We start from the raw sequence: 23,601 nt of genomic DNA, 5'->3' as shown, positions 1-23,601 counted from the left end.
GATGGACGTCGGGCCGTATCTGCCTGCATCGCAGCGCAAAGAACGGCCTTGACGTCCAAGCCAACAGACAGGCCCAAAAAGCCCCTCCCAAGAGTACAAGCCCCGAGAGATAACACATGAATACACACTCATACACAACTCCAGTTGCTCTTAAATGGCTATAATGGGAAGACAAAATATCATCCAATGGAACTGTAGAGGCCTTCTTAAAAATCTTGATGATGTATACGAGTTACTGCATGCTAACCAAACAAGTGTCATGTGCATACAAGAAACACATTTAAACAGAAAACATGCCAACTTCCTCAACAATTATCTGGTTTTCAGAAAGGACAGAGATGGGTGCCCAACCTCTTCTGGTGGTGTGGCTATAATCGCACAAAAATCCTTAGCATGTCATCCGGTCATTCTGAGCACTAACCTCGAGGCTGTTGCTATCCGAACGATAATCTTTCACAGGCTAGTAACAATATGCTCCATATACATCCCTCCTGATCATCGGCTAACAAGTTCTGATTTCGAAACTCTGATAGATCAGTTACCTGAACCTTATCTACTATTAGGTGACCTGAATGCACACAACTCACTCTGGGGCTCTTCTCGAACAGATGCGCGGGGGCGCCTCATTGAAAGGTTCTTAACATCATCAGGAGCATGCCTATTTAACAAGAAACAGCCTACATACCATAACATAGCACACAACACTTATTCACACCTAGACTTAGCTATCGGCTCAGCAGTTCTCTTCCCTTCCCTAGAATGGGAGGTGGACACCAACCCGTACGGTAGTGACCACTTCCCTACCTCCCTGTCATATATAGGCCGAAACAGTTCCGCTTCCCACAAGAAATTCAATGAAGTGAGAGCTAATTGGAACACATTCACAGAAACATCTAAACTACACCACACATCCATAACACACCTACACATAGAGGAAGCAACCCAACTGGTCACGGCGCACATTCTTGACGCCGCTGAAAAGTCCATTCCCCAGGTCTCCAGTGCCCCACGCAACCAAAGGAGGCCCTGGTGGAACCAGGACTGTAGGCAGGCACGAGAGGCCCAGAACAAGGCGTGGGGTATCCTTCGTCGATACCCTACTTCAGATAACCTGATATCTTTCAAACGAGCGAAGGCCCGGGGGAAGCGCGTGCGCCGTGAGGCTAAGAGGGAGAGTTGGCGTGCCTTCCTCACATCCATAAACTCGTACACTGACACCCACAAAGTCTGGACAAGAATACGGAAACTTAAAGCGCAACAGACACACAGCCTGCCCCTGGTTAGCCCAACAGGAGACACGCTCGAAGACCAGGCTAACACACTCGCACAACATTTCCAACACGTGTCCAGTTCCGCACATTACACACTTTCCTGAAGCATAAAACGGCCGCTGAAAAGAAGCCATTATGTGATAACAACAGATCAGCCACTTCATATAACTCCGAGTTCTCGCTTCATGAACTAAGGGCTGCTCTGAGCGGCTGTAAGCCTTCAGCTCCGGGCCCAGACAACATAACATATACAATGATACAACACCTGCACACAGACACTCTTGTTACACTCCTTCACCTATACAACAAAATATGGCTCTCGGGGCACATCCCGAGGTCTTGGAGGGAGGCTATAGTTATTGCTTTTCTGAAGGAGGGGAAGGACCCATCCTCCCCCGCCAGTTATCGCCCTATCGCCCTGACAAGCTGCCTGTGTAAGCTTCTCGAGAAGATGATTAACAGAAGGCTTGTGTACTTTTTGGAGTACAACGGACTTCTCGAGAGCTGCCAGGCAGGCTTCAGGGCAGGTCGATCTACAAATGATCAACTCGTTGCCTTAGAATCCTACATCAAAGATGCATTTATTCATAAACAGTATTGTATGACAGTATTTTTCGATATTGAAAAAGCGTATGATACTGCATGGCGCTATGGAATTCTTAGCGACCTTAAGTCTTTTGGTGTGTCAGGCAACATGTTAAATACGCTTGCAAGTTACATGTCAGAAAGAACTTTTCGTGTAAGAGTGGGCAATACATATTCTCGAGCTCACGTTCAGGAAAACGGTGTGCCTCAAGGGGGTGTTTTGAGCTGCACGCTGTTTATTATAAAAATGAACTCTCTTGGGAAAGGCTTGCCACCAACCATTTCTTACTCTCTCTATGTAGATGATGTTCAAATCTCCTTCAAATCCTGTAATCTGTCGGTTTGTGAGAGGCAAGTCCAGCTTGGGGTCAACAAAGTCGCTGACTGGGCAGACAGGAATGGATTTAAGCTGAATCCTGAAAAGTGTACTTCTCTTCTATTTTCAAGGAGGCGAGGGATTCATGCTGATCCTGATATTAAGCTTAAAGGTGTCTCAATCCCTCTCAAAAAGAAACACAAATTTTTAGGCGTGGTACTTGATGAAAAACTGACATTCATTCCGCATATAAAACAGCTGAAACAGAAATGCCTGAAAACCATGAATATCCTGAAGGTCCTCTCGCATTGCTCCTACGGAGCGGACAAACAAATACTCCTCCGCGTTTTTACCAGCCTTATTGGCTCACGGTTGGACTACGGGAGTGTCGTCTATGGGTCCGCCTGTAAAACTGCTCTGAAAATGTTGGACCCAGTCCTGCACTTGGGTCTCCGTCTTGCATCTGGAGCGTTCCGGACGAGTCCCATTGAAAGCCTGTATGCAGAGTGTGATAGGTGGAGCCTTGAACACCAGCGTTCTTACACTTCCTTGCTGTATGCTATTAAGGCGACTTCTGTAAAAAATCACCCATGTAGCTTTATCATAAACAGCATTTCATCCGATCCGTTGTTTGCAGCACGGCCGTCGATACCCGTTCCTTTCTCTATACGAGTGAGAGCCCTCGCTGAGGAACTAGGGATTTCATTTGAGGAGAGCATAAAGTCTTCCATTGCTGACCTCGTTTCGCCTTGGGAGAGGTCAGCAATTTCGTGTGATATTTCTTTCAAACACATCGACAAACGAAATGCGCCCAGAGAACTTATACTACAGCACTTCCTACAGTTACAACACAAATACCCGCACACCGCCTTCTACACCGATGCTTCAAAGTCTTCTTCGGCCGTCGCATGTGCTGCATATGGCCCCAACTTTACCAGTACGAAGACATTACACAGAAATAGCAGCATTTTTACGGCAGAAGCGCATGGTATCCTATTAGCAGTACAACACATTACACAAACCAGAACAGAACACTCCATTATCTTTACAGACTCTCTAAGTGTGGCAACAGCCTTGCATTGCTTCAGACCTACGAAAAACATTGTGCTCCAGCATCTAATTAAAGCTCTAACATTTGCTGATCACGCAAAACTAAAAATAATTGTTTGCTGGGTTCCAGGTCACAGTGGCATTCCGGGGAACGAAATTGCTGACCAGGGTGCCGCTGTGGCTGCTCTCCGTAGTAGCATAGATGTACCGTGTGTTCCCTACCTCGACCTGAAGCCACTGGTACGGACAGCCTTGCGCAAATCTTGGCAGGAAACATGGGACACACAAACAGACAACAAACTCTACACTATAAAGCCACACCTAGGTAGATACATAACAGACAAACAAGACAGACACACGGAAGTAGCCTTAGCCAGGCTGCGGATAGGCCACACTTATGTAACACATTCACACTTGCTCACTGGGTCTCAGAGACCCGTGTGCAGCAGGTGTGGAGAAGGCCTATCCGTAGTTCACATACTAATCACATGCAAGGCACTCCACACCACACGACGCAAACACTTTCCAGAAATCTACAGACAACAAATCCCACTCCACCCATCGTACTTCTTAGGCGATGAACCAATGTTTACAGTCAAACGTGTTTTTAAGTATTTATCAGAAGTTCAATTTCTGAAACTCATATCATATCATGCATAATCACAACCTGGCCCTCTACACCAGCCATCTCCATTGTCTTTGTTTTTAACTCTGTTGCTATTCAATTTTAGTATACACATTTAATCTGTTGTAGCTAACCATCTGTTTTTGGCGCTCTTTGCCCCAGCTGGCCTTGCGCCATTAAAATGCAACCATCATCATCATCTCGAGAAACCCTGGGGTATCCGGGGCAAGGGAATACGTAAAAGAAGAAATGATTACTCAATTCGGGGAAAGGCTGAGCGGTATACTCAGCGAAAAATTTGAAGCCATGCTGGAAAAATTCGCCGAGAGCATTGGCGCCAAAATTGAAGCCCTCAATTCGAGAGCGACATTACTTGAAACTGCCACCCCGCGCCTCAGCGTGGGAGGGGGGGGGGGAGGCGCGGGCCCAATAAAACATACAAAACCCTACTCCAGACCCATTTAACGCTCAGCTAAGGTACTATGGCGCGGAATAAGATCAACAAGCTTGTCGTTTGGCAGTGGAACTGTCAGGGCTTCCAGCGCAAAAGGGGTAACCTAGAGCAAATTTGTTAAAACCAAAACTCGAGATGATACGCCGGACGTCATCTGTCTCCAGGAGACGGGTGGCCCAGCAAAATTATCACGCTATAAGTCCTACTGTCAGCTAGGAAATGACGCCTCGGATAATGAGCCAAAAAAGAAATCGATTGTGGCGGCCCTCGTCAAGCGTGACTTGCCGGCCGCACGAATAGCGACATTGATGATGGCACAACGTCCGCGGATCACGTACTCGTAGAAATAATACCAGACAGGCAACACTAGGTGGGCAGTGTCTTCATACTTAACATAAACAGCTCCCCTCGTAAAAACCACAGATTTGCAAAGCTGTTCCGCAAAATTCTAGAAATAGTCAAAGGAAACATATTGGCGCGCATATCTTGACGCGCAACAGGAGGGCCTTACTCTGATGACAGATCCCGCGCACCCTACTCGGACAGGAAACAGTGTGAGCGGAGACACATCACCAGCCCTCACATTCACAAACAGCACACGAACAGAAGCCATGTTGCTAGATACACAAGAAAACTTCGGCAGCGACCACTTCATAATTGCGACCACATTGTAGGCAGGGGTCGCAAATCACAAATGGGGTAGACAACTCAAAATTGTAGACTGGGATACTTTCCATCAAATCAGAACAGCCGAATTTGACTCAATCGAAAACGCCAGCCCCCCACAGAAGGATATTAAAGATATCGAGGAATGGGCAGCACAACTACGCAGTAGCATGGAGCAAGCAACTAAAGACATACCGAAAGAGGCCAACCTGGGTCAGGCCGATGCTAGGCTACTACACATGTGGGAGGCCAAGCAAAGTTTACAAAGGCGACAACAAAGCCAGACGTTAAACCGTAATTTACGCAGACGTCTTGCAGCCCTGAACCGGGAGATTGATGACTATGCGAACCAACTTACGCGGCAAAATTGGCACAGTACAAGCGACAGCATGGAACCCCAGATTGGCCTTGCAAAACCTTGGAGCATTCTTCGCTGCCTAATTGACCCGTAAAATAGCAAAATCACTCAAAAGCACAACCATGAGCATTTTACTGCACCGACTCGAAGGGTCGGACGACGACCTAATTAAAGCAATTTGTGAAATATAAAGGGACGAACACAAAAGAGGAGCTAAAACTATACACGGGCAAGGAGAATGAACACATGGACCGTCCCATCACGGTGGGTGAAGTACGAGGTGCTATTCAGGACCATCGCGGACAAGATCTTCCCCGAGCCCAGGCGGCATAACGGACAAGATGCTGCGAAACCTGGACGACAGCTCTGTCATGGCCTTAACCCGGTACATAAAAGTGTGCTGGCAACGAGGCCAAATCCTAGGGCAGTGGAAAACAGCCAAGGTGGCGATGATCGCGAAAACCGGCAAAACGTTGCATGTAGATAACCTAAGACCAATATAACTTACGTCATGCGTAGGTAAACTTATCGAACATGCGATCCTGCAAAGACTTGAAAGCTCGCAGAAGTGGAAAGACTCTTTCCGGTAGCGATGATAGGTTTTCGCCCAAAATTGTCGACGCAAGACGTTAAGCTCTGGCTTAAGCACAAAATCATTGACGGAGAGAACTGTTCTCCTTTAGACACTAGGGCAATCCTAGGGCTCGACCTAACCAAAGCATTCGACAACGTAAAACACACAGCGATCTTGGAGAACATAAACAAGCTAGGAATAGGCCGCAGGACGTACGATTACGTCAAAAACTTTGTTACGGATCGACCGGCTATGCACTTGCCATAGGGACCCGGCGGCCGTTGTATGGCACCACCGTCGCTTCAGCGAACAGCGCCGCCCGTGGCGACACGCTCGTCAGTGGAATGCTGGTGGCGGTCAGCGGAGCGTAACTGTGCATGGCTTTCTCTCGTTTTTCTGCGGTGCGGCTTGCAAAGCGTACGTAACGCCACGTGCATTATTCAGATCGTTAAATCTTGAGCGTGAATGTGACGTTTACGAGGCATGCCGTGTGTGTGATTTACGCCCATACTCAGTATTTACAAATAGCAGACGACGCTCAATGCGACAAGCTGGAAGTAAAGCTGGAAGTGAAAGTTCGTTGCTTCATGCAATGTTTTGATGCCTGCATGCAGTGTCGCGTATCGAGGAGTATACTGCAGCTAAATGCTCCCACGAAGCCGGTGTGTGCAACCAATCTAGGAATGCTGCGGCGCTGGCCTTGGGCAGTTGATGACGAAACGGCGTCGACGTCGTGCACAAGCGAAAGACAAAACTGGGTGTGTCTTCTAAGATTTACCTCAAAACAGAAATTGTGATGGACGACGCTTCCGTAACTTCATTACCTACGGCTGAAACGTGTTTAATTTCACAGAAATGCTCTTACTACAGTCATCGGTAATCGTTGATACAATAAATACCGCATGATAGCAGAACGTTCTTTCTTGTCGTGGTGATGCATTGATTTACAAGAATTGCAATGGTTGCTGGCTAGTTGGTAAATGGTTTTTCAGAAACCAATTCCTGCTGAAGGACGCAAGACAGGAGGGTGCCCGAAACCTGTACTCAGCTTCACAACTGAATGCTGCGGTCGGTTTACAAGCTGCCACCTACGCTTGAAAAATCATGCACACCTTCGTCTAACGACGATGAGGGTTTATCGCAAAGCTCTATTGTATGGGTTTCCTTGGTTGCCTTCTTGATTTAAACTTTGACTAGTTGAGCGTCGAATTTGACCAGCACGCAGTTTGGTCTTTTGATCGCAGCGTCTTTGACTTTGACCATTTCCCATTCGATTTCGCAGGAAGAAAGCTTTGCGTTCAACCATCATAATCATTACACGGAGGGCTAGATGATTTTGCTGTTTAATTTTGAACTTACGTGCCCCCCTATCCAAATATAAACTTTGTCCAGCGTGTCGGAAATGTGTCTGTGCTGGAGGACTGGGGCTGATGCGCCCATATTTGAGGCAACTAATCGCGCGTTTTTGGTGTCTTCACCAAGCATTACACGATTTTTTAGGTACTCTGTAAAGAATACTTCAGCATTAAAAAACACCGGCTCACGTTAGCACTGCCACATTTTTTAACTATCGGTGCCAGCCTTTATTATACGCAGGTGGTAAAACGGGAAGGGGATGAGGGATGGTGGATGGTTTGTAGCTTGGGCTGTTGAGTTGGTGAGTAACTTTGGCTCTTGATAAAACGACCACCACAAATGTGGGATTTACACTTCGGCTTTAAGGCTTTCATGCTGTCAGAGTGTCGCTCACCAAAACCGAAGGCACAAAGCTCACGGTTACAGAAAGTGTAAACTACCGCAACATTTCTACGGCTACACGGTAATCCATCTCGTATGCAGGTGCCTTTCTATTTAAAGCACACGTATCGAGGTATCCCAGCGCTAAGGCTGGCGTGGAAACTGTAGTCATCGAAACCAGTGAAGATAATTTAAAGTGGTAGAAATGAATCATAATATTGCTAATAGCTGTATTCCTACTCAGATCGCGCGGAGCCAGGCGCAGAGCGCTGCAAAAAGCGCTCGTGTCAATGTAGCCCATTCCCAACCTTACAAGCTTCCAATAAGTTTGCGTAGCCGTTAGTGCATTTAAGAAGAAAATAATTCTACTAATAGTAGTTATATTCGTGCTCAGAACGGGTGTAGCCAAGCGCAGATCGCTGCAAAAAGCGCTCATGCCATTGCAGCCGATACCCTACTTTAAAAGCATCCGACAAGTTTACGTAGTCATTACTGCATCTGAGAACCCAACACATCTGTCTTGATTTTGTTTCACCGCACATATACGCTCACAACACCACCAAAGCATTCAAAGCACCGAAACAAACACGACAAAAACAACGGGAGGCTGTTTAGTCCAATGCACCGGCTCATTCCACTGACGAGGGGAGCGCCACCCGTCCAGCTGCCCGGTCGCGTGTTTCCAAACGCTTCGCTGCACAGAGCACGCACGTGACAGGTGTGATGTCACTGCGCGCGCTATTCTTTTAGGCTCCTGCTAAAACAAACCCACCGTTCTGGCTCTGTAGCCTTGACGTAAAGCACTGAGTGCTGGCGCTGATGGCTTGGGTTCGAGCCCAGGCAGGTCTATCTCGTGGGTTATCTTTTTTTAATTGCGGATATTTTCCTAAATATAATTTTTTTAAATCTCAAATCTACGCTTTGTTTTTGTTAATAATGGTGATTTGGTATGTTTTAGGTCGCTTTAGGCTTGGGCGCAGCCAATGACCACGTTGAATTACCGTTTTACATCGCGAGAACAGACATGTCACGTGGGTGCTCTGTGCAGCGAAGCGTTTGGAAATACGCTGCCCGGTCCCTATAGGGGGGCTGGAATCGGCGAAGTTGGAGCTCGGGAGCAGAGGGACGCCTCAGGGATCGCTCCTCTCACCCTTCCTTTTCAATGTGGCCTGGCCATGATGGGACTTCCCAAAATCCTAGACGACATAAAGGGACTACATCACAGCCTGTACGCCGATGATGTCACGCTCTGGGTGGCCAGGGGTAGCGACGGGCATGTACAGGACACCCTACAATGGGCGATCGAGCCTGTGGAAGAGCACGTAAGACCGAGAGGCTTAAGTTGCTCCCCACAAAAATCAGAGCTATCAATATACCGTCCCACCAGCAGAGGGCGCAAAACTGACTAGACCTAAAGGGGCATAGGACAAAGTAAAAAGATTAAAGGGGCCTATGACAACGTAAACCGAGGACGGCTGTGGAGGATGCTCAAACTCCAGGGATTAGATGACGAGTTAATACAGTTCCTTATATCAATCTATAAAGACAATAGAGTGCACATTACATGGGAAGGACATAAATGCGCCCAGCAGGTCAACATCCATCGGTGACTGAAACAGGGATGCCCTTTGAGCCCAATACTGTTCATGCTTTACATGGCATGGTTAGAAAAGAAACTGGAAGAAAGTCAAGTAGGGTTTAGCCTAACCCATATTCTGCAAGGCGAAGTGGTACAACAGCGTATTCCGGGAATGTTATACGCAGACGACATTGTTCTTTTAGCTGATAACCAGACCGATATGCAACAGCTAATAAATATTAGCGGCCAGGAAGCCATCGACCTCGGGTTAAATTTTAGTGCAGAAAAACCAGGAATAATGGTTTTCAATGACGCTACCACTGACGCAGTGTCTATCCAGCAAGGCGAATAACCTAGAGTGAAGGAATATAAATATTTGGGAGTGTGGATAAACGAAGGGGATAACTACTTAAGAACTCACGAGGAGCAACTTACGGTTAAGGGAAAGCGAAACGCAACTATAATGAAGCATAGAGCTCTGTGGGGGTATAACAAATATGAAGTAGTAAGAGGAATGTGGAAAGGAGTAATGGTTCCGGGTTTCACATTTGCGAATGCTGTATTCTGCTTAAAATCAGGCGTTCTAACAGGCCTTGAAGTGAACCAGAGAATGGTAGGCCGTTTGGCCTTAGGCGCGCATGGAAAAACAACTAACGGAGCAGTACAGGGAGATATGGGCTGGACGTCGTTTGAAGTTAGAGAAGCACAGAGTAAAATATGCTTTGAGATGAGGTTGAGAGCAATGAATCAACGAAGGTGGGCAGCTATGGTTTTTAGGCACCTATACTTGAAAACCGTGGACACGCAGTGGTTAAGGAAGACTAGAAGGCTAACGATGAAATACGGAAAAAACAGTGGAGAATCCAAAACAGCCAAGGTAACAAAAAAAGAGGCAAGGCAGATTGAAACCAATAAATGCAGAGAAAAAATGGAAGCTAAAACGTCGTTAGAGATGTACACTGCTGATAAATTGAACATCAGAAAGGAAAATTTCTATGATAATTCCCAGGGCAGTGCTTTGCTTTTTTAGGCTAGAGCAGGTTGCTTGCGAACTGAGAGCTTTGTGTGGGAAGTATTCACAAAATGATGGGGTATGCGTGGTCTGCGGAAAAGAAACACAAACTATGTGGCACATTGTGTTAGAATGTGAGGGTATCCATCCAAATCTACATGAGGGAAATATTCGGCTTTCAGAAACCCTAGGAGTTAATGGTAGCAGAGAGGAAGTTAACTTCAAGCCTGTCGAGGCGACGAAAAGATTAGAATGCTGGTGGACGAAAAGCAGAGAGGGGATTATTGCCTAGGACAGTTACAACCTGTAACAGAAAAAAAAAGTATTTTGTGCCTAATAGGCTTTTTGTGCCTGCCCTAAGCAGCGCTAGTATTAAACCATGAGTGTAAAACATAGGTATATTAGTCCTTTTTAGTAAGATGACATGTCATCACCCCGATACAAAGGGGAAACCAATAGCAATCAATCAAAACAAAATCTACCCCCACATTCAACTTTTTGCATGTGGTACGCAGCGTATCCCGACAGTTCAGAGCACCAGAGTTCTGGGCCTCAGAATTCAAGCCAACGGGCACAACATGTAGAAACTATACGCGCGCTGGAAAAATGTCCATAAAACAATTTGGCTCATCTCGCGCATCTCAAACAGGCACCATAGAATGAAAGAGCATAACCTAATGAGATTGGTACAGGCTTTCGTTCTAAGTAGGATGACATACGTTACCCCTTACCTGAACCTAAAGCGAGCTGAAGACAACAAAATAAACGCAATGATAGGAGAGCGCACAAACAAACCCTCGGTATACCTATAACAGCATCGAACGAATGCTTTGAAGCTCTCGGCCTCCATAGCACCCTCAGTGAGCTTATAGAAGTCCCGCAAACACCCAAAAGGAACGGCTTTCTAAGAGCCAGACAGGGAGGGAAATTCTATATTTTCTTAAAATAAATTACAGACGTGCGCAAGGCGCGAAAGTTTCAATACCAGCGGATATACGGACCCACGTATATATCCCGCCACTCCCCAAAAACATGCATCCGGTAAATAACGCGGAGTGACGGCAGGCCAGAGCCAGGGCTCTGTACCAAAATAAGATTCGCGAAATCCGAGGACGTGATGTACGTGGATGCCGCCGAACATACCAGCCACAACGCAATGGCCTTAGCGGCAGTGAATCGACAGGGCGATTGCATCACCTCGGCTTGGTCCGGACGGCGAAACCGGAGGTTGGTGAGGAGGTGGCCATTGCCCTGGCAATGGTCGCGTCCCCCAAGACCAAAGTTATAGTAAGCGACTCCAAGTCGGCCATTCTAAACTATGCGAGAGGATGCATCTCACCCGACGTGTTCCTAATTTTAAAATCCGGCATAAGGATGGAGCGAGACGGCAAAATACAACTGATATGGACACCGGCCCACTCTGGCCTGGCCGGGAACGAGTGTGCGCACGACGCAGCTCGAGGTTTCGTTGACCGAGCCGATGTCGGAACTCCTAACGCAGACGCTCACTCGATACGACGGTCAGGCAGGGACAGACTTGTGTACTACAGAGATATAGTTGACCACCATAGGCTAGAAAGGGCAAAATACCCATCCCCCGAACAGGACACTGAGCAAATGGCATTGCTCTCCACCGATTGCTCTCCAGTCCATTTGCTTACAGCCGATGTTACCCAGGGCTCTAATCAGATAAATCCAAGACGTGCGGTGACAGGGATGACCTACATCACATGGTATGGTCCTGCCCTTTCCGGAGAAATGACCCGCAAAACAGAAAGGCAGGACAGCCTGCACTCAACATAAGTTCGAAGGAGCAGGGGAGACCGCGCTACTCAGCTCCAACCCGGGTGTCCAGACCCGGCTCGTCCAGATGGCCACGACCGCCGCCAGGGACCATGGGGCACCTGACCGACGGCTAAGCGACAAATCTGGGCAAATAAAAGTCGTTCACTCAATCAATCAATAAAAAAAGACGGAGCACACGTGAGCGTGTGCCTCGTAAGCAGCGCCCGGCGTCGGCCAGGTTTGCGCGTGGGCTTGCGCGACGTGATGAGCTCGCAAAAAAAGAAAAGAAAAAAAATTCCGAGCGCACGTGACTGTGCGCCTTGAGAACACCCTGCTCAGCGTTCGTGGCGTGGTATCGCGTGCTCTTCTAACTCGCCAGTTCACCTGCGTTCACGCTTCAAGTGCACGGAAGCACAGGCGCCAGTTATTCGCGCTACAGACACCGAGTTCGCGAAGCCAGTCGCTACCGGTTCTAGCGCGTGCTAATACCGTCCACTTTGGGAGAGATGTGAAAGCCTGCGGACGAAACAATCCCGGCCTGCCAGTCAGGGAGAGTTTTGAGCGGCAAGTTCGGAAATCGTTGTGAAGTGCAGCAGCGGGGTCTCCCACGAAGGGAGAGGGGCCGCCAGTCTGCTGTTCCTTCATTCAACCTTGCACCACTAGTATGGTGTCTGGAATACCACTAGTGCCAGCTGCGCCATTTTTTTTATCAAACAAGACATTCTGTTGTACGAGTGCGCATGCGCTTTGATGCGGTACACAAAAGGAAAGGAAAAGACTAGATTTCACAAAACTGAACCTACAGCCGCCTGCGCTACGCCAGTTTGTAGCGTATAAGCTACGCCTCTACCGAGAATTGACATGGCTCAAGTGGCGAAAGGAGACCGCTACTGCAAGGTCCACCAAATGTTATGCATGGTACCGGATTCAGTACGAGTCATGTTAAATCAACGCACCAAAACTTCAGCCTAAAAAAATGTCCCCGAAACTACCCCAACTGATTTTGCACGCTTCATATTTCGTGAGATTTTTAAATGTAATTTTCGAGGATGTTTTGTGGGCTTGGACATCAATCTCGTAATAAATTTATCGATATATTTTCTTACGAAAAGAAAAGAGTCTCAGGGCAATTTTTACTACCCCTAACAAATTATTAATTTTATTTGTTATAAGACTAGCCCTTGGCACTGACCCGCCGCGGTGGCTGATCAGTGGATGGCGTTGTGCTGCTGAACCCAAGGGCACGGGTTCGAGTCCCGGCCACGGTGGCCGCTTTTATGGAGGCGGAAAGCAAAAACGTACACTCTAGTGTTCCAGATTTCTGCGCGCGTTAAAGGCCCCCCGTGGTCAAAATCCGGAGCCCTCCACACCACGCGCCTCATATGTGTAGGTTCGGCACGTTAAACTCTTGGCACTCAGTCATGTCAACTACGCGTTCTCGGCAGGAATTAAGATACAAACTGGACTAGCGCATGGGGCAAGAGGTTTTATTTTGCTAACGTTATGTTCGTCGTTCCTTTTCTTTCTTGCGTCGCATATAGGAAAAAGTGCACGTACATTTGTTTAACAGGACTTCAGTATTATGTGATTAAAAAACAATTAGAATACCGAAAGTGATTCGAACCCACCTCGCTACAGAAATCCGCGTGCAAGTGCGCGCACCACGCTCCAGACTGTACAACCCAAGGAGTGGACAACACGGCAACATCTTTTAGATGCGACGCATCTCTTGCTCTCAGGCATGTCCCTCCTGCGTCGTCGCGGCGTTGTCCGCACGCTCACTGCACCTGCGCAACTCTCCTCCGTTCTTCTCTCCGACAGCTGTGCGCAACACTCTCACTCCGTCTCATTATCATAACAGCTGCGCGTGTGCGCTTCGCTGCTCTGGGTGCGCGCATGTGTGCGCATGTGCGCGACTCTCCCCCCCCGGCTCCTCTCCTTTCAAAAGCGGGAATATAAGTGGGGGAGCGCACGGCGCCGGATCAGTCCAGCGCTCGCTCTCGCACTTGACTTGACTTTTCTTGACGATACCTCCGTGCAAGATCTTCCGATGAAGACGTGATGGAAGCGACAGTCCCTTCAGCGAGTGGACTGACGCAATCCAATACCAGCGTCAGTCCGAACGCTCCCCCCTGATGCGTTGCATCACATCAGGGTTCCCTCGCGGGAAGATGGGCGTAATTTTTTCGAATTAACGTCGCGTATAGTGAAACGGACGCGTAGAATAACATAAGGCATGCACTGTGCTTTCTTTCCGTCATGCTTTCTTTTTCTCGGGTTCCGTCGGACGTGACTCATCTTTTACTGGATCGGGCGTAACTTCAATTTTTTTTCAGGTTACCCGGACGGAACTCACAGCTATGGGGTAAAGCTACGTCTAACATCACTTTATTTTTTTTTTGTTTTGGGTTCCGTCGTACGTAACTCATGGCGAAAAAAAGCAAACAGAACGAAAGGAGAAAACGGGCGCCACGCTTCAGGCCGCCTGGCTAGTAATCGCAATAGCTATATGACTAATTATTGCCAGTATCGGGCATTTCACATTAAACCTGTTAACGAAATTTGGGAGACAGGCCTGAAGTCCGAAAATAAAAAAATTGCAATGCAATATGCACATATTTTTCACACTCCATTTTCTTTCCCCCGTCTTCTAGGAGAAACAACGCATAGCGCAAACGGCTGTAACTTTCATATCATATCCAAACTGCATACATATATTAGGGAGGGAGCGGGCTGCAGCACAGCTACAATTGTACAAACAAGTGGGTGCGTTGCGTAATTTAAGGCACAAACAAAATTGCGAAAACAAGAACACATCCACTGGAAATTGGACCGCAATATTCAGCGATTCAAAGTCAGCCCTTCACCTGTTGCAGCGGGGTATACCTGTTGAAAAGACCTGTCAGCGATCCCTAGTTCTACTAAAGCGGCTCAAGCATGAAGGCTTCACCGTGAAATTCCAGTGGATCTCGTCGCACGTCGGTGTAGCGGGAAACGAACATCCCGACAGCTTAGCCAAGGACGCCTTATCATCTACAAGGACGGTGCAAACGCGCGGCGATTTCCAACGCATACAGAAACAGACCGTTCGCGAGCACTTTAGGCAGCTGTGGCGACCAGTACATCAACCAGTCGTGACGAAAGGCCTGAAGAGAGCCGAAGCCTGCCTGCTCCACCGAGTAAGAACAGACTCAGCCCGTACACCAGCTTGGCTACATAAAATCAACGTTGTTTCATCCCCTTTGTTCCCCTTGTGCAGTGTGACTGGTGACATTGATCACTTCATTATGAACTGCTCCAAAACCAACCCTGAGCGGACGAACTTTTTTCGTGATCTCCAGAAGTTAGGAGTGCCCCATGCTACATCGAAGGACATTTGTGCGAAGAGAGATGTCTCATGTCCTACTCGGATTCTTGCAGTCCACATGACTAAGTGAGGGGTGGTGACATTGGGTGTCTCTTATTTTAGGACTAAGTGAGGTGTGATGACTTTGAGAGTCTCTGATATTGTATTGGGGACGATTAGGCGGAGCAATTGCGGGCAGCTATGGAAGTCTAAGTCCGCCTCATTCCGCAATACTTACTACTACTACTACTACTACTTGATCTAGATAGCCACATCTAGAAATATTGGGCAGTTATTATCTGCTGATGAAATGTTACAAACTGCCAAAATATTAATTGTTAATAAAGGATTGCCCGGACCGACCGCAATTCGTGGTCAAAATTCTTGAATATGCATTATAAAATTCCGTAGGCCATGGGACTTCAAGCTCCGAAGAGGAAAAATATGGAAAGAGTAACCCGACGTGCATATTTCCGGAAATGTTGCAAGCTTTGACAAATTTGCGGAACATATCGTCTGCTAGCAAAAGGCAACCCATATAGCAAGAAAGACTTCTCAAAGTGCCATTAAAAAGGTAGCGCAGTTTGAAATAAATGATCTCTTACCTTTTTACTGCCAAACGTCTCTTGCACGGGTTCCGCCTGGAATCCGTGCGCTGCGCTATGGTGATTAATTAGCTTTTCCAGAGTTTGAAAGCCGTCACTGCACCATTCGCATTTCCAGCCATCGCAGTTCCTCAAATATTGGTACATGTTTTTTCGCCGCGTGAAACGTTTTTTGCAATAGTGACAGCGACGATCCTCATCGTTTCCGTAGTTTTCTACAAGTTTTCTGTCCGCATCCAAGCGCACCATTCTGAAGCAGTACGTGCAGTAACCGCACCGAGTGTTCGCGGCTGTGGGATGGGGACGGCCGCCGACAGGGTGCGGGCAAAGCATGCTAGGGAAACTAGGGAAAACGCGCAAAAAAAAACACAACCGGACATGATGTCAAAATAATTGCCAATTGATGACGTGATTGCAAACAATGACTTCATTGAGTGACGTCATTTTTGCGAAGTCACGCGCATTGATAAATGAGCGTTTCCAGCCATTTCTCCCAATATACGGATGTTTAAGAATGTTTTGGCCCTGCTCCTAATACGTCATTCTCGACGCCACGAAAACAAGATTTAGCGGTAGAATAAAAATTTCGCTGAAAATATTTAATTTCTCATTAAACAAAGCATCGTTTCCTGCCGAACAAGTGCTTAGGGCCTTATAAAACACTAAATCTTTCGAAAAAAAAAACTTATATTTTGCCTGCACAGCCCCTTAAAATATTCGGCTAGTTCAGAATGTTCCTGAACGACAACATTTAGTTGTGGGCCACAGCGTTCACACCCGTCAATCTCCTTAAAGAGGCTGCACTAGGCATCTGTTGATGAAACCGTACAGCTACTCTTTATGGTAAAAGCATCTAGGCAGATTTCGCACTTCAGCCTCTTAAGTGCAACGTGAACTGCGTAGCCTGCCGCGTAATCACTGCACAAGCAAGTTATACCGCAGTCGTCTGTGGTATGTAGACTCTCAGCTCTGGCTTCATGATAACCGAGTATTTGATGTTGGGCACTTCATCGTCACTAATGTGCAGCAAAATTATGCAGCTGTTGTTTTCGATAGCGAGCCGGAAATTAAACTGCATGGTTCTGACGCACGCGATAAATTTTTTTGTGCAACGAATCTTCTCAGCTTCCCCATCTTAACAGGCAGTTTCTGCCTCTAAGCACTTCTAATCGTAATTGTTTTTCCGCAGGGTTCTCTTGTGTTATTTTTTGGTCAGGCAGCTTGGATATGACAGAGGAAAGTCGGAATAAATGCTAGTACTACTCCTACAGCCTTGCCACCGATAGCATCAGCAAATGCGCAAAGACTTCACTTAGCTTGGGGATGTGCTGAACCACCTCTTCAAACTAACAAAAGCACCGAATGACATAGATCAGATCGTTCCACCAACTTTTTATCTCAACGGCGAACATTGTCGCTCTTACAGTTGAACATCATGCTCACTAACGTCCGAAGTGCGATTCCAGAGTGCACCAAACTTAACAGTTCTATTGAAGACGCTGAAGCCGACGTCGTAGTAGTGACCGAAACCTGCTCACATTGTTCATCTCCCTGCCAACTTAAACTATAATATCTATCACCAGGATTATATTGGTCGCAGAGGAGGTTGTGTCCTCATTGCTATCAAAAACCCGCTATCATCATTCCTCCCATTACAGGACGATACCCTTGAATTAGTGTGCGTCCTCATACAAAACGCTGCGGTCAAGGCGATTTTCAGCGTCTGGTACTAGCCACCGGTCCCTCTGTGCTCCACTCACACATGCCGTGACAAACTTGAAAACAAAACATCCTGGCACTCTTGTTTTTTTATTTGCCAATTTCAACTTTCCTAAGGTGAGCTGGTCCTTCCTGCTCTCAACCCCAAACAGAATAGCTACGAATGAAGCCAACAAATGTATTGATCTCGTTTTAGACTTTAACCTTCACCAAGTTACAGTGTCCAACACGGGGCAACGACACACTGGACCTGTTACTAACCACCTGTCGTGATGACATTACAAGTGTAAACGTTTTGCGCAGAATTAGTGACACCAGCTTGCTAAACATTTCCATAGCCCTTCCGTTTGCAAGAAAATCCACAGGCACACATCACTGATTACAAGCATGGTAATTACGATGCCATTAATAATGAGCTTATGGGATTTTTTTCTCACTTCTGTAAAACCTAAGAAACACGCACAGTCAATGCTAACTGAGAACGGTCCAAAAATGAGCTAATAAATATAAAAACAAAATTTATTCCTAACCTACTTGTTAAATCTCAGTATAATAACCCGTGGTTGACTAAATGCCTACAACTCCTTCGGAATACGATAAGATGCCTTTACAGATCAGTTAAATGAAAAAAGGAACCACTAGCCTGAGATCATTACCATCTCTGTGCAACCCAATGCATAAAAAAAAGAAAACAGCCTATGCCAAAGTGAAGGTTCTTTCCACGGACCTACAATATATACTGGAAACTAACCACAAGTTCTGGCGCTTACTCTCCCCTAAGTCAAAGAGCAATCAATCTGAACTCACAAACACAGACGAACAATGTGTACACAGTGACAAATGTGCTAACTTTCTCACTAAATACTTTACCTATGTATTCAATCCCGTCCATAACGCCTCCATCACAGTTCAACCATTCCCTACATCCCGTGCATAGAACGAAATTCAATTTAGTCCCAACGGAATCGCTGAATTAATCCGTAAACTCAGGTAACCTCCTCTGCCGGTTGTAATGAAATTAACAAAAAGTTACCTAAGTAACAATAATACCCTTGTTTCAAGTGAAATGCAATGTCTAATATCTGATCAATCCTTATGCACAGGTCAGGTTCCAGGTGACTGGAAAAAAGCAAGAATATCTTCTACCTGCAAATCAGGCAGTTGCTCTTCCCCAACTAATATCCACCCTATTTCTCTTACCCGCATTTCGTCCAAGCTTATCGAACACGTAATAGCATCTCATGTCATGTATAAGTGCGGATACCGGCGTGGCTTCATAAGATGAACCTTATCTCCTCCCGTTTGTGCGCAACGTGTAGTGCATGTAACAAATGACATCGGACATTTTCTTATGGACTGCCGAGAACATGCGATGGAGCGGTTAGCTTTGTTTAAAGAACATCGAAGGAGAGCCGCTTTACTTGCCTCTTTGGACGATGTTATTTTCCCTACAGGCCATTGGATCACAAGGAGCGACATTTTAAACCTGATTCCCCGGTTTTTAAGGGTCACAAGCCTCAGTGACTCCTGGCGATTCCCCGCGCATAGCGGCAAAAAGGTGTTTACCGGGAGAGAAATTGCCGGCATACCACGCAAGGCTAAGTTGATCCATTAACCAACAACATTACAACCACCACCACATCTGGAAAGCGTGAATTTGTTTTGCCTACCAACATTGATTTCGAAAATTGTACTCTTGCAAAACCTCACTCGCAACACCGACCCGGGGCACGACCGCATCACCTACAAACTTCAAGTCCTCGCGCACGTCACAAAGAGTGCAGAAGGGGGAAGCGGCCTGTTTCATCTTGAATCGAAAATAACTTGTGTAAGCGACATTTAGCCGCACGCGGTGAAGAACCGCTTCGTCATGCTTGGAAAGTCCGTCAGGCATCCTAAAGGTCCCGTGCGGGTCTATGGAGTGAAGCGGCGCCTAATGTTGCGGCGCAACAGCCCACATAGATCGCTGAAATCTCCAGGCAGCCTTGTGGGCTAGGGCAGCAGCATCTTTTCTGGAGAACGGTATCGGTATCACTGGCCCGAGCATATCATGCGCTATCGATGCCGCAGTGTCCACCTTGACGTTCCCAGTTATACCGCAGTGGGTAGGAATCCACTGAAGCTCTACATGATGGTGTGCATTTAGAGCTTGCAAGTGCAATGCATGGATGTCGAAAACAAGCTGATCTTTCTGGTACAATTTTAAACACTGAAGGGCCGCCCGAGAAACAGGTGAAGATTGCCCACTGATGTGCTGGTTGGTCGATGATGTAGGCGAAAGCAGCACGCAGAGCGGCAAGTTCGGTGACCATGGACGTCGTCCTGTGGCTAAGCGTTGCGCTGAAGGCGGTACAGGAGGACGGAAACCAGATTCCTATAGCCGATGAGCTGGCTGTCACAGATCCATCAGTGTATAGATGGGTGTGGGCCCTGTATTTTTGAAAGATCAGTTCCAAGGCAAGTGTGGCGATATCCTTTTATCATGCACGCCAAAGCAGCGTCCCGAATAGGAGCGATGTTTGATCGCGGCTCATCGGTATCAATGAGGCTCACATTCGGCACTTTTGTGAAAAAGGACTTCGCTACTCAGAAAAAAATGAAAGGAATGTATAAGTAATTAAATAATCAATTCAATGAAGATTTATGAAAAAAGTAAACAAATGAAAGAGGGTCGAGGAACTGTTGCACAAATATTTACAGGAGAAAACCAATTCATTAGGGAAACTGCTGTAGCTCTAAATCTAAACATATTTTTATTAGTGCGAGTTCATTTACTTGTCTTAATTATGTAGTCTACAGTGGAGTGGTAAGAGTTGAGCAATTCCCGTGTGTTGTCAACATGTGGATATCTACGAGAAGAGAAGGAGGAGAATGGTTACAGAAAATGGCTGTGACTCTTGTTTGGCTGAAAAGACCCCGAAGCATACAAACGACGTTTGACTGCTAAGGCGGCTACACAATCGTGGAGAGTTTCAACTTAGGTGATATCACGGGTAATTACCAGTCGCAGTTTTAATACAAATAACATGAAGCCACTGTTCCTAGCGTCCCAAAGACAACGGGAAGAAAAGAGAACTGATTTATTTTATTTGCTGTATAGCGATGCACGCAGAATCTTACCTGCTTTCTTGCATCGTCCATTGGATATGCGTAACGTAACGCGCATAGGCATGGGGCTGTCCTCTTAACGCAGTAAAGTACGCTTCGTCGTTAAGTTGAAGAGCCCCGGGTACTCTTCCACGTGGTGCGCTGTTAGGCAGCTGTTTTGTCCTTAGAACTCCTCCCTCAAGCCATCCCCTCGCTTTCCCCCGCGGCCTTGAAAAAAAAGTGTTGCGCAACAATAGCCAGAAAATGTAAACCTTGTTTGCAGAAAATGTAAACCTGAAAATGTAAACCTTAGCCAGAAAATGTTAACCTTAGTATCGTGTGTGCCTGTGCGTGAGATAGTGGTAATGCCTTACGTTCCAGAGCCTCTTTAAAAAGTACGCCCAAGAGTGGCGCAAGCTCGGTTTTAAACGCCTTGTAAAACGCGTCAGGTGCTGGCGATTTTCCCTGGTTGAGGTTGTCGATGGTACTTTCAAGTTCTGTAGGTGTTATGGGCTGTTCTAAAGTTTCTTTACTGTGTTCATCGAATCTCGGCATTGCGCCGAGGAGCTCTGTTTTAAAAGCCTCCAAATCAACCCTGCGAAATGCAAGAATCCTTTGTAGTAGTGGAAAAACGCCGGCGTGATTTCATGCTTATCGTCCGTCCCCCTTCCCACAAACTGTTTGTCTTATCTCGTTGAGTCCCGCGTTCGCCCGCACTAAACCCATCGCACGCTTAGTAGGTGTCTCTCCGGACGCTAACTGGTCTACTCTCGCACGCACGAGAGCTCCCCGATAGCGTTCGGCGTCCAGCACTTCAAGTTTGGTTAATTTTTGTAATATCTTGTTTGTGCCCCCCGGGCTCTTTGCACTCTTCGCGGGTTAGTTTCTCTGGGTTAGATCTTAGCGTTTTATCAATAATTGTTTGTTCGTATTTAACGACAGTGGACCTCTCTATGGCCCTTAGTTTGACGTCCTGTTTACACTCCTCCTACTGTTCGCAGCTTTTACCCACCTCTATCCCGTATTTTACCATTCACTGTTTCCACAAAGTCTCCGCCTAGAAGCAGCTTGTCGTTTAACTTTCCTAGCTCCCAGTTAAATGGAGTTGGTCCATTTTTAAATCCTAGATTGCACACAACCAAGCAGTGGTCAGAAAAGGTTTACAGTGTACCCTTCGCATATCCCAACCAAGTCGGTTATATACACCCTATCCAGTCTGGTGTGGCTAACTCCATGAAAATGCGTGAATTTCACATCACGTTCGCCTTCTAAGCATTCACCCACGTCCACTAATCCAAAATAATCTATTATGTCAGACAATAGTGCAGTACTCATCTCGAAAACGCGTGGCGCTAGCCTTTTCGCGCAATGACAAGAAGCAGTTAAAGTCACCTAACACGTCTAGTCGCTTTTCTGCCGTAAGATAAGGGCGTACGTTGCTGAAAAAATGCAGTTCTTTCTTTAGCGTATTTCGGCGCATACAAACAGATAAATCGCCACTGCAGTTCAGCAAACGCCACATCACCAATCCCAAGCCTGCCCGATAAACCGGAGAAGACATGTTGAACGACAAGGCCCCGCAGCTTTTTGACAAACAAAAGGCAGGCAGCGGACAGGCCAACTGCATGGCTTACACATACAAAATTCCGCGACGTGAAACGTCGCACCATGCCCGCGGTCTCATCATAACCCTCCACTTCCGTCTCCTGAACCCCTAGTACATCTACGTCCAGGTCAGTCAACAGGTAGTATACCTGCCTCTGCCGTCGCTTACCCGAAAGACCTTTGACGTTTAGGGTTGCAAGCATGGAGGAAAAAAAAAGTTAGGAGACGGCATGACGTCACGCAGCTAGCCTTCGCAAGCCCAGGTCCGTTGAAGCCGCTCCCTCCGCCGTTTCCCTTTCTCAAGCCGCCGCAGTCGGCCCTCCAAGGTCGGGTGGGCCGGCGGCGGCGGCGGTCTCCGACTCCGGGGCATCTCTCGTGTTTCGTTGGCGGTAGCTGTTCCCGTCCTTCCTGCATTTGTCTGCTCGGCGATCTCATGCCCGTGTGCGGGCAGGAGTGCCGCGTACGTGCGGAAGACAAAAGCCGTGGGAAAAAAAACCAACATATAGCAGGCTTCGCGACAACGGGCCGCAGAGCAGTTTCGAGCAGACGAAATTGAAGAGCGCGGCGGCCCATACAGAGGCGGTGCGGTGGGGTCACGTGGTGCAGTGACGCCTGGGCCGACTTCGATTTTACTTTTTATGTATAGGCTTCACGTTTCTCCGGCTGCGCCGTCTCCTAACTTTTTCTTCCTCCATGGTTGCAAGGTTCAGTGACTCACAAGGCTCCGTTTCCACTCTCACCGACTAGAAACCGGGGACGTGGTGCTTACCTCTCAAGTCCAGTGCGTCGTTAGAAGACGCCTTTGGGCCCCGGGCCGTCTAGGTGCTTTGGTGCCATTACCGCCGCCCCTGTCGGTCTGCGCTCAGATACATTTGTCTTGCTCGGCGTTGTCGAACGACGCCTTGGCGTCGCCGGCATTGGCTGCTCGTCGGCCTGGGCTGTGTGGTCGTTTGTGCCACCCTCGGAAACGTCGACATGGGCCCGCTTGGCTACAGGAATCCAGGTCACTTCCATTGAATCGGGGTTCCCACTTGCCGTTAGGTGGTCGTCCGTTCCGGTGACGCCGTTTTTGGACAGGTCCCCCGAATCACCAGGCTTCCCCGTGGCTCCGCTGTCGCCGCCCCCGGCTGCCGCGGTGGCCTCGTCCGTTGCCCCAGCGGCCGCCTCCACCGGCACCAGGTTCCCGGACCCTTTGGCAGCTTCCGCAGTCTCCGCCGCGTCCATGAT

General features: G+C 47.5%; 1 protein-coding gene across 1 annotated transcript in view; it reads right to left on the bottom strand.

The window, feature by feature from the left end:
* LOC144165894 (uncharacterized) overlaps positions 1–23,601 on the bottom strand; it is a 28,950-nt gene extending 5,349 nt beyond the window's left edge. The window contains exon 1 of the mRNA XM_077695639.1: positions 23,144–23,601. Coding sequence (XP_077551765.1) covers positions 23,164–23,598 — 435 coding nt within the window. The 5' untranslated portion in view covers positions 23,599–23,601 and the 3' untranslated portion in view covers positions 23,144–23,163. The remainder of the gene's footprint in view (positions 1–23,143) is intronic.

Source organism: Haemaphysalis longicornis, unplaced genomic scaffold (genome assembly GCF_048455015.1).
Source record: "Haemaphysalis longicornis isolate Haplotype H1 unplaced genomic scaffold, Haemaphysalis longicornis Haplotype H1 scaffold_1, whole genome shotgun sequence".
Classification (NCBI taxonomy): domain Eukaryota; kingdom Metazoa; phylum Arthropoda; class Arachnida; order Ixodida; family Ixodidae; genus Haemaphysalis; species Haemaphysalis longicornis.
Note: the sequence above shows the minus strand (reverse complement) of the source record. Positions and strands in the feature narration are given on the sequence as shown.